The 14219-nt window shown below is 44.7% G+C and overlaps 1 protein-coding gene across 1 annotated transcript in view; it reads left to right on the forward strand.

Moving 5' to 3' along the window:
* The first annotated feature begins 1566 nt into the window (after nt 1-1566).
* itgb5 (integrin, beta 5) overlaps nt 1567-14219 on the forward strand; it is a 39822-nt gene continuing 27169 nt past the window's right edge. The window contains exons 1-9 of the mRNA XM_079170487.1: nt 1567-2112; nt 2724-2809; nt 3075-3282; nt 3394-3643; nt 4869-5037; nt 6294-6455; nt 7659-7754; nt 8434-8523; nt 10310-10444. Coding sequence (XP_079026613.1) covers nt 2046-2112; nt 2724-2809; nt 3075-3282; nt 3394-3643; nt 4869-5037; nt 6294-6455; nt 7659-7754; nt 8434-8523; nt 10310-10444 — 1263 coding nt within the window. The 5' untranslated portion in view covers nt 1567-2045. The remainder of the gene's footprint in view (nt 2113-2723; nt 2810-3074; nt 3283-3393; nt 3644-4868; nt 5038-6293; nt 6456-7658; nt 7755-8433; nt 8524-10309; nt 10445-14219) is intronic.

Consider the following 14219-nt stretch of genomic DNA (forward strand, 5'->3'; position numbering starts at 1 on the left):
AGGAAGCTTTGTTCAGTGCTGCCAGTCTTTTTGTTGTTACATGTTATTGGGTTGAAGTCACAACCATGATATTCCAAAGAAGGGGGAAGCAAATGAATCTATAACTAGATTACCTTGTTACTGTTCTATGTGTTCTTTCCAAGCAGTTTGGATTGTTTTTGATTATTATATTTGTTTTTGTTGGATATTTGAACGTTTGAGTGCCTCCTCTGCCAGTTATTCGGCAGTTTAATTATTTTTCTAAAGAAAATGGTTGCATACAGTTGTATATGCAGCAGCTTTGTTTTATTTTATGTCCTCAATCAATAAAATGGAGTGGACTCATCAAAATATGTTCCTGCCTTCAGCTTTGTTGTGCTCGACGTGGTTCGGTGGCTTTCCTTGACACAAAGAATTGTTAACGTGTCTGAAGACACGGCAGCATTACCTGCTGATGCTGCTGGAAGGTTTCTGGATATCTTACTGAGAGGAAGTGCAGGAGCTGTTGAGTTTCATTAGAGGATGGGACGAGGGATGGAAAATAACTTGGGCTACTTATTGTGACTTTTATATAACTATTTTTTCTTAATTTTAGTTAGATTGGGAGAATTAAGTCTTATTTAGATGCAGTAGAAGGTGGTAATGCAACTTTTTGGATGCAAACTGCGTTTTAAAACCATCAAAGAAGAAGACGAGCCAGCCTCCCAAGAGGGGGCCTCCCGGCACAAGAGATGCAAAACAGCTGCAATGAAACAAAGAGACTTTCAACGACTACCAAGAGACACAAAATCACTACAAAAAGGGGTCAAAACTCCCACGGACGAAGAATAACAAGCCTATAAAAAGACCAAAATAATTTCAATAAATCACAAATCTGCTACAAAGAGACAAATCTGCTTCCTATAATCCTATAATGTAGTGCACTCTAATGCACTTTGCTTTCAGAGTAGGAGGAAAGAGCTGAACATTTGGACTTTTTATTTCATAAATGACTCAAACAGATTAATCAAAACATCCGACAATTTATTGATTAATCATTGCAGCTCTAATTTCAACCTCTCATATTTCAGTAATGCACGTGTTTTTTTGTTTTCCCTCCTTCAGGAATTGTGTGAAGGGGTGGACTCTGACATCACAGTGTGACTTCAGCCAAACCCTACAGAGAGACAAAAGAGCTACAAAGAGACAAAACCAGGACACACAAAAGAAAACCAAAGAGTGTAAATAATGAGTGTGCCTCTATGTAGAGGTGGTGGGGCCTTCTGTTCCAGCCCCCATATCACCATTCAGCTCTACTGCTCTGTAACGCCTTTATTGATTTTGATTTATTTATTTCCAGCCAGTTTAACAACCAAAGAGGGAATTAAACTGCTAGTCATGTTGCCGTCGACCCCCAGCAAACCTATCCGTGTCCCCTGCCAGATCCTGGACCAGCCCCTGGGAGCCACCACTAGGTGTCCGCAGGCCACGCAGCGCTGCGCGGCCGTCAAGCGTTCAACCGAGCAGCGAAAGGGTTAAGCGTAATCCCTCGTTGGGAATGGGCGGAGATTCCAGCTGGGACGCAAACCGGACAAACCGAGAAGGCAACACTCAAATCTGGATAAAGAAAATCGCTGCTGAAGTCACTCATTAATCTGTTATTCTATATATATTTTTGGTGATTCCTCTCCCGCTTTGCCCCGCCATAGATTCGGTTTTGTATGCGCATCGGCACAGAGAGGTGCCATGAAATCCATGGAGAAGTTTTGGAGTTGGTGTCAGCTATGGGTGAAGTAGTCAGGACGTGGAAGTCTGTAGAGGCGTCCGAGCAGAGGAACTCAAGGAGCGGATCCACGGCACCGCGCGGAGCCTTCTGCATACTTTAAAAAACACCAACATGCCTTCACGCGGAGCGTAAGCCGAGAAGAAGCGCTGTTCCTGTTGCAGCCGAGAGGGTGATCCGAGTCAGCGGGACTAAATCCAATGAGAGGTCTGGTCGGTGAAGTAGTAAACCCGGTGTCAACTGCGATTACACGTACAAATCTGGGATTTCTCAAAGCGTCGGTGAAAACACGCCGAGTGGCACCATGTGGAGCCCCGGGACGCTGATGTGGCGCGCGGCTCTGTGCTGCGTGCTCCTGGAGACTGCGAGAGGTACGAGAGGAAGGCTTGTGTGCTTTGCAATGAATTCTCTTTATTATCTGCTCTCAGACTGTTTATTATTATTATTTTTTGCAACAACAGCAACACACAGCGGCTCAGTGTTTGGTGCATAAATACACACACACACACACGCACACGAGGAGTGTAGAGCTACTGTAAACTGGAGCCACATGGAGGCGAGAGAATCAACATTTGGTTGTTTTGTTTACAGGCAGTTTGATGGCTCTGAGAGGAAACGATATATTCTTACTTTCACTGTGTCAGATCAGTGTGTCTCTGGCTGAGGTTGATCTTAGTGACCTGCGTGTGCGTTGCGAGGTGCCCACTCATTTACAGATAAATAGAAATACTAGAAACATCCCATAATAGTGCACTCGAATGCAACACAAAATACAGCTTTCATTTCCATTGAGCTGAACAAACACCTCTCAGTCACACCGCCAACAAAAACTACATCAATACCTTCCACAGAGTGGGTGTTAGATGGGATAACTTGTTATTGCTGTTTTTTCCTTATGGAGATACATTAGTAGTTGTGTTTTCCCAGTTCAGCCTCAGACCTGGGACCGTCCCACCCTGTCTCTGATCTTCTCCCTTCTCAGGTCTAAACATGTGTATGAGTGGCAGCGCTACGTCCTGTGAAGAATGCCTCCTGATTCATCCCAGTTGCGCCTGGTGCGCACAAGAGGTACAACTCACCTGCTTTACTGTCGGGGTTTATACACTGTGCAGGTACAGTGAACCGGCCACACAGAGGGGACGTAATGTGTCATTATATTTCAACAAGGGCTGCAGGTAGAGATTCATTTTAGTGTTGATGAATCTGTTGGTTATTTTTGGTCTATTGCATGTTAGAAAGTGGTGAAGAATGTGTCAATAAGTGTCTCTCAAAGCCCAAAGAAGATGTCCTCAAATGTCTGGTTTTGTTCCACCAACTCAAACTTGTTGAACAGGAGTTTGGGAAGGGGCGGTCTCTGACGTTGCGGTGCGACTTCAAACAAAACCTGCAGAGGAAAGGCTGCGACGCGCGGTTCATCGAGTACCCCACCAGCAGCATCTCGGTCCTGCAGAACATGCCTCTGAGCTCTAAAGGGTCCGGCTCGACCCAGTACGATGTAGTCCAGATCATGCCTCAGAAGATCTCCGTCAGCCTGCGGCCAGGTCAGTATACGCCGTCAGATAACCAAGTTTCCTGATAAATAATACAACGCTTCCTTCCAAATGTTTTTGTGAGTAAACCAGCGAACGGATTCTTTCCACCCGTCCCTCCAGGAGACCAGACGTGGTTTGGGCTGCAGGTGCGGCAGGTGGAGGACTACCCGGTGGACCTCTACTACCTGATGGACCTCTCGCTTTCCATGAAAGACGACCTGGACACCATCCGCAACTTGGGCACCAAGCTGGCCCTGGAGATGGGCAAGCTCACCAGCAACTTCAGGCTGGGCTTCGGCTCCTTCGTGGACAAAAACATGTCCCCCTTCTCCTACACAGCGCCCAAGTACCAGGAGAATCCATGCAACGGGTGGGTGATGTAAAGCATGGTCAAGTGCCGCGCTGCTTTGATGACGTTTGGATTCAAATATATTAATATTATATATATATATATATATATATATATATATATATATATATATATATATATATATATATATCAGCCCAGTTTAAATGTATCTCCACCAACAAGAAGACTGTGTGTGAGATAAGATCGAATATTATTAATCCAGAAGGAAATTCTTGTGCCAGAGATTTATCAAAGATTGCAGCAGAACAATAAGAAAAAACTAAAATATAAACATATATGAACAGTAGAGTAATAACTGTTACGTTTACAGGAAGTAATACTGACACCAGTGCAAAATAGAAGAGCAATAAGAGTGAAGTAAATATAATAAATAAATAAAAATCAACTAAAGCAGAAAAAGTAAATTCCAACAACCGAAGATTAAAAAAACAAAAGTAAAACGTGTACAAGAAGTTGTACTAACACCAGTACCTAATAGAGTAATATTGTGCATGATATTGAGAGTAATATTAAAAGTCTTCTTGCACTGAGGTTGAGCTGCTCTCTGACGGGCCACAGTAGACGAAAAAGGCAAATCCTGAAATAATACTTTACTCTGAACCCACGCGTTCTATTTCTGCACACTCGTGAATCATGTATGATCAGACATCCTCTGCAGTTATCTGCAGTTAGGATGACAGATTGTCCACATTTGATAAAGCGGAGCGAGCGAGCCGAGCGACCGCTCTCCTGCCGCTCGTTGATGAGGGCGAGCTGGAAGCAGCAGAACAGATAGAGGGTTAGAAAGCTGTGGCACGCCACGTTTGCCCCGGAGGTGAGACTGCACTGCACTAACTCAGCGCCCACCATCGCGCATCACTTCACATCTAGGTTATGGCGTTGGTCGGGTGTGTGTGTGTGTGTGTGTGTGTGTGTGTGTGTGTGTGTGTGTATTTAAAGGGATAGATGACAGCTTTTTGACCCCTAAGCTTACGTCTGCCATTGCTCATCCTGACAAGAGCGCGGCCTACATTTAGATCAACCGGATCAATGTTTGATTTCACATTTGAAGCTGTTCCTCAAAGCCAAATGAACAGTCTGAAATAATGCTCCCAGGTTTGATGCAAATGTCCCATGAATGATATGAAATAAATGCCATAGATAAACAGATGAAACAAACCTTTTTGCTTGATATTGTCCTGATTATCTGGATCTCTTCCTACCTGCCCCCCCCCCCTCTGCACAGATACAAACTGTTCCCCAACTGTGTCCCCACCTTCGGTTTCCGCCACATCCTCTCGCTGACGGACAAAGTGGACCGCTTTAACGAGGAGGTGCAGAAGCAGATGGTGTCTCGCAACCGGGACGCGCCGGAGGGCGGATTCGACGCCATCCTGCAGGCTGCTGTTTGTAAGGTGACCAGCGTCTCATTCATTCTACCTCTGTGGACTTGGCTCATGACTTGGCTGCATTGAGTGACGGTGCACGTTTTGGGTCAGATGGAAGGGGGGAAGCTACTGAGATGCCCCCGTGACAAGCGTCTGGCCTATTTGCTTGTTAATGAAAAGCACCAGGGGGGATAGACAGGAAGTGCAGTCTGGTGCAGCTGGTTAAACATGAGGACGAGTCACTCGCAGGCTCAGTCTTATCCCTGCTCCCCCCCCCCCCCCCCCTCCCAATTTAATTGTTTTCTACAGGAAGAGAATGACTCCTGCCTTGTAATTAACTCGTGCTGCACTGTTTCAAACCCTCGCTGGTGAGCCCGGCCGGCCCGGGTCCGTCCGGAGGACTCTGTTTTCTAAATAGAGGGCAAGTCAGGTCAGCTTTTTAACGGGAAGGTCATCACATGATATTGATGAATTGAGTTAAATTGTTGATTAGCTGTCATGTGTGCATATGTGGATCTTATTATGGTAAACTCAATGATGATTTATCCTCCTTTATTATATTGTGATTGTTTTAAAATTAGTTCTTTATTTACACACAAATTCTCTCTTCTCACAATTCATAGATAAGACCAGAAGAGGAAAAGTTTGGGAAACACTTGTTTAATACACATGATTTGTCCATAAATTTCCTCGCTCAACAACAGGAAATGGTTCTTCGGTTTGTGTGCAAAGCTCGTTCTCACACATCATTATTTTCTGTGTAGGTTCTCTTCAGAGAGGCCTCTTGATTCGGGGCACCCACAGCTCTGTTGTGTGCTGTACGGGCTGCATAATGAACAGAAACGCCTCTCTTCAGCTGCTGAAATGTTACGTTTCTTTTGTGCCATGCATGAGTCAGCAGTTTGTCAAATGCTCACTCTGCCTTTTGCCTGTTGTTTCCTTTTGATTACAGGCTGCGGTAGAAAGCTCTGGCTGTTGTAGTTGCACACTCACTGTTTTGTGTGTGTGTTTGGATCAGCGGCTCTCAACTTTGTGGAAAGTGATAATGAGCTTTTAGTTAAATTACGACGCCCGTAGAACCCAGACTGTAAAGCCATTTACTCGCGTGTTAACTTAAAGTGTTGTTTTCTGTCAGCTGTCATTGAAATGCCTCCACACACACACCGGCTCTAATAACTAACCAAAATCATCCTCTGATGTAATCCTAACTACCGAATCAGATCATAGCTGCAACATTAACAAGGATACAAAAACCACATCTTGTGTTTGTACCCTGTGAACAGGAGGAGATCGGCTGGAGGAAGGAGGCCTACCACCTGCTGGTGTTCGCCACAGACGACGTGCCTCACCTGGCTCTGGACGGCCGGCTGGGAGGCCTCGTCCAGCCCCACGACGGACAGTGTCACCTCGACGACAAGCACGAGTACAGCGCTTCCACCAAGATGGTGAGAGGAGCTGCTCTTTCTGTTGTTCGCCTCACGAACAAAGTATATCAGACGATCATTTGATCAACAAATTAGAAATAAAGCATCACAGTAGCCTTTAGAGAATAAAGAGGAGCAGTGCTATTGATTTGTAGCTACTATTGTTAGATTTTGAATTATTTTATATCGATTTCTTACAGCAGCAGCTTCAGCTTGAAATGTCCTTTTACCGTAACACACGTTCCCGTTGTTCAATCTCAGGTACTTTCTCGTACAAAACCCAGCTGTGAATGGACGTTGGAATTTCCAGTGTTTACCCAAAGAATGACTAAAATGTACGTCTGATGAACCTGTTATGGATAATCTGGCTCTTATCCAAGCCGATGTTACTGGATTTAACATTTAATGTCCAACATATTCACTAAGACCATCTTTAAGACCTGCTAATCAGGAGCCAGCGGGTTTTTTTTATACAAATAAGGTTTTTACTCACATGATAAGTTATGAAGATGCCAGAGGACTAATGCTATAAAGAGGGATCCATATCATGTGGACGGCACTGTGCTCCAATTTAATAGGACATTTTTATTATTATCTCCTCGTGCCTGCGTGCGTGAGTGAGTGAGGGTGCACCTCCGTGTCTGTCCACGGCTCATCCGACATTCTGCCGCAGCAAACTGCGAAATATTTTGGGTGCCCAGTCATGGCTGCGTGCTCGAGGACCTCTCGTGGTTGCGATGACTCACTCTTTATCAAAACACCTTTTTACTGCCCACACAGTGTTTGTTGCAGAGACGCTTCTGAGGGCAGCTTTTTAAGTTGTTTTTCTGGTTTATTTTCCACTGAAAGCAGAAGTTACCGCATTCAACTCGGCCTTAAATAAGTTGCAGTGATTTCTCTTTCACGTCGTGGGACACATTGTTCCACGTTGCTGTTTTTGGGTACGAGTGTTGGATTGGCAATTGATACAATTCACTGGGAGTAAATCAAAATGTCAGTCGGAACTGAATTGCCTCCAATGAAAATAAGCACGTTTCATAGTTTAATCTGGAATGCTCTCAGGCTGAAACATGATACAGATGAGCTCTTGTCCACATCAAGCTTTACTGTGGTGGCGGAGGGCCAGCAGAGCAACGTAAACACAACTCTGAGGGTCAAAGAGCATCAACATCCGTCAGCTTCCTGACCGGGAACTCAACTGTATGTTGTCGTCTCTTTTCACAGGACTATCCCTCTCTGGCTCTCCTCGGGGAGAAACTGGCTGAAAATAACATCTTCCTCATCTTCGCGGTCACGAAACGGCTGTACGTTATTTACAAGGTACTTTGTTTTTAACCATTTTATCGTTAACCCTCTGGACCCCAGGTGGTTTCAGGGTGTTTTTCTTTGCTGCTGTTGCATTTTACTCACTCTGGTCTCTGTTTTCCTTACGTAACACCTCTATGGAACCAGAGCCATCATGGCTCGAAGTAGAGAAAACTCAGAAATGTATTTTGTTCCGTATGTCGTGGGAAAATAAACTCAAGTTGAATTTTGTTGTCTAATAAAAAAAAGATATAATATATTCTATACAACCAACATTTTTCCAAGTGCCTTGCCTATATTGAAGAAAACATATGAACTTGTATATGAACATGTTTACAACCTCTCCTTACTCGCTCTGTCCTCTGCTCTGTGTAGACAGCCGGCAGTTCAGTCCAACTTTTATTGAGCTCTTCGTCAATAATGGCTTCTGAGTTGCGCTGATGGTCGCAGAATCTATTATTTTTTACAGTATCTGGTTAGTGCAACGGGATATTGTTCACGGAATTGTAAATGAGAGAGAAGATTACTCTTTGATTTGGTTTCGTTCGTCACACATGAACCTTTCAAGGACCGTCGAAAACTTTTAAAATCACATTTTTAAAGAAAACCTGCCGGAAGATACACATATATACTTTTCCTATCAATCATATAATTAGGTAACTAATGTTGTCTCTTTATTTCTTCCCTAACAAAGAATTTCACAGCACTCATACCGGGAACGACAGTAGAGATCCTGGACCAGGACTCTAAGAATGTAATTCAGCTGATCATCGCAGCTTACAATGTGAGTAAAGAGAAGCTGTCAGTGTGTCTGGTTTCCTGTTTGTGTGTGTTGAGAGAAAGAGAGAGAGAGAGTCAAGTAACGACACAGAAGAAAGATAAGAGGAGGGGGAGGAAAAGGGAGGGACATTCTTAAAAGTCTTCCCACTGCTGTGACATCGTTCGTGAGAACATGGGTGCACACTTTCCTTTCATTGAGAGATTTCTCAGACATTATTAGTGGATTACAGAAAGGTAATCAACATGTATTCATCACTTAACAAATAAAAATGCCGTGCACTTTTGTATCAGGCTCTCAAATGCGTTGGACGTTGAACATCTTTGGGTTTTGGGCTGTTGGTCAGAAAACACAACGCACTTTTTAAGATGTCGGCTCTGAGAAATTGTGATATTTAATCACACTATATTAGTGTATTATACTAATATTTAGAATATACCAGTGGTTCCCAATGTAGGGCTCGTGGCCCTCTCGAGGGGTCGCAGGATGAGTCTGAGGCGAGACAGGATAGGAGCCAGAAAAAACACATTTCTGCTTCACAAACATATGTTTACTTCTCAGACTTTCCTCCGTTCCATCTTTCTGTGATTCTACCTTCCCGTGCCTCTAAAGATGGAATGAAGAAAAAGATTAGTGGATGAGAGGAAGTCCATATAGCTTTGCTTTAACAGGTCACAACACAAAGGTTGTGAAGCACTGGATTTCTCCACAAATAACACAAAAGCACCACTTTAAATCTTGTGTTTTTTCATGCTGAATGACACTTATGCAGACATCTCTGGTAAACATTTCTAAAGATGAATAATGGACCTAAGAAATCTTAGTCGACTCAGACCAAAACAATTGATTCGTCCACTAATCCACTTAGAGGGGGCAGCCCTATTGCCTTGTACAATTTGGTTTTGTATGTTTTTTTGAAACTTGAACTGAGCTGCACGGAGTCGACCTTTCCCCAAATGTTTCCCCGTGTGGGTGTACAGACTGTTTTCCTGCCTCAGTCAAGAGGAGCTGCGTCTTGTTTTGACCCGTTTGCGATGTGTCCTCCGTGACACAAACTTGTGTGAAGACGCAGACTTGACACGCTCGGCGCGTGGGAGTGAGCTTTGAATCAAGCGCTTTGACTCACGGCCTTATTAACATTCCAGCTGCCACATTATATCCACCGCTCTGCGGTTGTTAGCTAGATGGGCTTTGTCAAACACTGCGATGTTGCGTTGTGTAGCCACCTCATTTCTCCTCCGGTTTTGACTGTGTGGCACAAAGCTGCTCCTCGCTGTGATTGTGTTAAGGGTCAGAACAACTGTAATTGTTAAGAGAGCCAGAGCCAATTAGGGGGCGTGCTCATCCATGTGCACAGAGTACGATCCTGATTTATCCTCGGCACAGTTACGTTGCAGTAAATGCACACGAGGGACTCCAGATTGGGTCTGCACATGTTGCGCAGAGCCACATGCAGCTGGCATCACAAACATCCGTGTTGTTTCACACCCACACACGTACGACCTGCCTCCCTGCACGGCGCTTGTGGTTTTAGTAAGATTAACTATAAAAATGTGCCTAACCGAGGCAACGCATTCCCCATGTTTCACTCTTTTCCGCGCTGTTGCTCAACCAGAGTTACAGGCCTGAAAAGATAAACTTGAGGTGGTTTCATTATCCATGTCTGCGTGGAAGGCCTCGTTGGAAAATGTTACGGTGCACGATGGCAACTGCTAGAACTTTTTTTTTTAAAACCTTGAGTCACTAACTTGTACCAACAACCTCCGTGTGTTCCCGGGTGTGTCCTCCTCAGAACATCCGCTCTAAAGTGGAGCTGTCAGTGTGGGATCACCCAGAGGACATCAGCCTGTCCTTCACCGCCACCTGCCAGGATGGAAACCCGCTGCCGGGCCTCAGGAAGTGCGCCGACTTGAAGATTGGCGACACGGTGAGTCCTCCCCCCGTCCACGCTCCCCTCTCCAACTCACCTCCACATCGTCAAAGTGTTATGCATCTTGTAGCCTCGGAAAAAGTAGTGCTGCAACAAAACGTGTTTTAGACACCTATAAGTGGTAGACCGGTCCCTCCTGTGTTCTACGAGGGAAAACTACTGTTTTTGTCAAAGGAGTCTGGTGTCGGCTTCAGTTCCCAGGTGGAAAGGGCTATTTGACGGCACGGTAAAGCTGTGAATATATTCTAAATATAGCGTAAACAAACGGATACATTGTTTTTTTAGGTGTCTTAAATCTGTTTTGCTGCGGCTACCTCATACAACCGCACTTCCGAACTATCCCTTTAAGAGGTGATTAACTGTGTTTGTCATCTTCAGGATGACTGTTTTTTGAATGAACCAGATTTTCCATGACATCATTTTACTAAATGATCTTTTGAGAGCAGCGGCCTGTCAGACGCACTGCGTTTATAATTCTGACCTGTGGGCTGTTCAGGCTACAGCGTAGTCCTGGAAAAATATACAGTTCTGTTCTTTATTTTATGTGAATAACGTCACTGCTGTAGGTTCATAACTTTGCCTGTAGTAGTATTATCAACACGTACAAATACATAGGCGCCTTTCTATGGAGCTTTTTTCAACTAACAAAGTACTAGTTTGTGTCGGTGAATTGAAAATTAACCACGATACAGGACGGAAAAGTCCCCGGCTGGTTCTGCCAGAGTTCAAATTTATTTCCAGCACATTCAGAGCGACACTTGTAGCAAAACTGAGAGCGAACGGAAATCGTTGTTTGAGATTTCAAAACATTTGAGAGGTTGCAGATTCAAGCAGTTGCAAGTATTGACGTACCTTTATGCTAGAAACATGTTTTTTCATTTATTACCGTAATAATTCATTCTTTTTAGTTGGTGGCCTCATTGCAGGCATTCCCAGTATATTGTTCCCCGTGTTTACAGCAGCAGATGTATGAAAAAAGGTGTGTGTGTGTGTGTGTGTGTGTGTGTGTGTGTGTGTGTGTGTGTGTGTGTGTGTGTGTGTGTGTGTGTGTGTGTGTGTGTGTGTGTGTGTGTGTGTGTGTGTGTGTGTGTGTGTGTGTGTGTGTGTGTGAGTGAATTCCATAGCTTGCAGCATGTTTTATAGGATCTGAGAGGTTGAGGTAATGGGCTCCGGGAAGTGTAACTGTTGAGTTGTAATTGAATGAGAGGAAACAATTTTCTCTGTGGCTTTAAATTTTTCCGATTCACGTTAATGTTTTGTTTGCACGCTGAGATGTTTCGCTATAGATACGATCTCCAATATCTTCATTTGTTCCAGTAGAAGACCTTCATTATGCGGGTGAAGACGGTACATATGAGAGGACAGGGCACTAAATGATCCAACTGTTGTTGCAGGAGAGTTTGTTTCCAGGCTTCACTGGTTCTTTCTGCTTGGCGAAGGCTTAAAGGTCTAAAGATGCAGCCAAAGGTCGCTGTATTTTATTTATAGAGGTATATCTCATGTGTGCTTTGGAAAGCTATACTTGTTCTTAGGGCTGGACAACGCACCACATTAATCATCAAACTTATTGGACCACATTTAAGAGTTTCATATTTTTAAAAAGGAATCGACCGTCGGTTCTCCCGGATGTAAACACTGTTCGCTCTGTCAGCACTGCTGCGGTTTGTTTGCGCTGTTAGCTGCAGGGCGCCGGCTCAGCCGTCTTCCTGTTCAGAGCCTTGTGGAGCGAATAATCACGCCCTGAATGACAGATCGAGCTCCTTCTTACATGGAGAATAACTACAACAACTGGTAGCGTTTAGTCTGATGTCCAGTCCAGAATTCAACAACACGCGATTTCTTTTTCCACTGATGCATTTAAAAATAATCAATGTTACAATGTGACATATATATATATATATATATATATATATATATATATATATATTATATGATGTTGTCCAGCCCTAATCTTTCTGCGCCGCTCAAAGTGCTATTAATAATCACAGTCTATGACTAAAGAACGCAGGTTGTGACTTGGCAGTCTTGGGCAAACACTGTGTGACCTTTGAATCCTCTTAAAGGGGACTTCCTGTCTGACTTCCTGTCTGACCGAATCAAACTGAGATAAAGATGGAGGTGGAGGTGGAGGGGGCTTGTATTCCCCCTTACTGTAACTAAATAGACATTGTTGGCACCAGTGAGGAAAAGGAGCCACAGTAATGAAAGTCACGTTGACTGACTGAGTTTCTGAGACGCACGTCTTGTAACCGTCCACCTGAACAATGTTCCCGTTTCCCTGTAGGTGTGGCTCTCTACTGTCTTAATCATTAACTAATTGTATTTTATCTGCTGCTTTGAGGCTTATCTACTATATCTAAACGAAGGAAAGACCCTTCTTTCATCACACAGCTCTTTTGGCAGAGACGGTTCATTCCTTAAAGAACATTTGCTCCGTTGCCTTCTCAGCTGGATTCAATCACCAGTGCAAACGGCTCTGGGAAACGCTCTCGCTCTCGCTGTCCTTAGGCTGCGTTCAGACCGACCCTGGCTGACCTTCTGCCTCACAATCATCAAGACCGTAGATGAAGTCCGTTACTCCTGTGATCGTCTCATGTTATGGTAAACAGCTGTGTAGTGTTGTGGTGTCTGGAAGACCTTCAAGCTCTCGGATCTTTTTACTCAAACTGGACTTTCCGGATCTGCTCGCTGACACCTGTAGCAACTTGCCTGCATTAGCACAGATTCAGTCTCTCTTGTGCTTGTGTTGTTGTTGTTGAGATCCTGGCCAATAAGAGAAGCAAGGTCAAAGCCATAGAGAGCTGTCGAGAATCTAGATTAAAGACCAGAGCTCGCTTTTAACCAAGGTAGCACCCTGACAGAGGATTTGACCACAACATGTAAACGGCTTCTCCACCGACCAATCGGATGTGCATGTTTTACCCGGCACAATCGCAGTTTTGAACAGTTTGCTGCTTGTTTTCCGACTAAAGGAATATTATTTAACCATTTCCTCGTACCTCACAATAAATACTCCACTCTTGAAGCTCTTGATGTTGCATGTAATTGGCTTTTAATTGGCTGTTTTATGTGATTGCGCTCGTAGTTGAAGTTCTTTGTGGAACCAGTTATCCAGCTCTGATGGATGTGACGGCAGCAGCAGCAGTGAGAGTCTTCGACATGGGAATAATACATTGAATGGTTGACGACTGCTGTGTTTTCCATGGCTGTGAGCCAGGATGCTTTATCACGCTGCTGACGCGCTGAACAAAAGGCAGAGGTCAGGTGACCCGGGATGATGGTACATCTTAATTGCTTTGAGTTTTGCACAAGGCCTCTCTCTGGTGTTCACTTTATATTCTACACTGGCCTCAATTAAGATCTGTATTGAGTCCTGGATCTATTGAAAATGCTAGCGAGGGGCAGCTTCATACATGCTGTCACACAGCGAGCTTCAGTGTGGTGGGAAACCCCCCCCCCCCCCCCCCCGTGCTCTTCTCTCCGGCTACTTCATTTCCCTGGGACGGTTTCGGGATGGGAACGGGTGGCGGAGGAGCTGAGGGTGATCGAGGCGGAATAACAGCAGTGAATGGGAGAGGGGGTTGGGGGGGTTGGGGGGGGGGGGGGGCTCTCGGGTGATGGGCCTTGCTCATGTCTTTTATCCTTCGGCAGTGAAAGGAAGGGATGGAGGGTAGCGGCTCAGTGCGGCCGGCTGCCAAACGTCGCCGGTGTCAGTCACTGTGTCTGTGTGAGAGCCTGATGCTGCATCTCAATGGCCTCCAAACAAAACGTG

This window comes from Pholis gunnellus (assembly GCF_910591455.1).
Source record: "Pholis gunnellus genome assembly, chromosome: 12".
Lineage (NCBI taxonomy): Eukaryota > Metazoa > Chordata > Actinopteri > Perciformes > Pholidae > Pholis > Pholis gunnellus.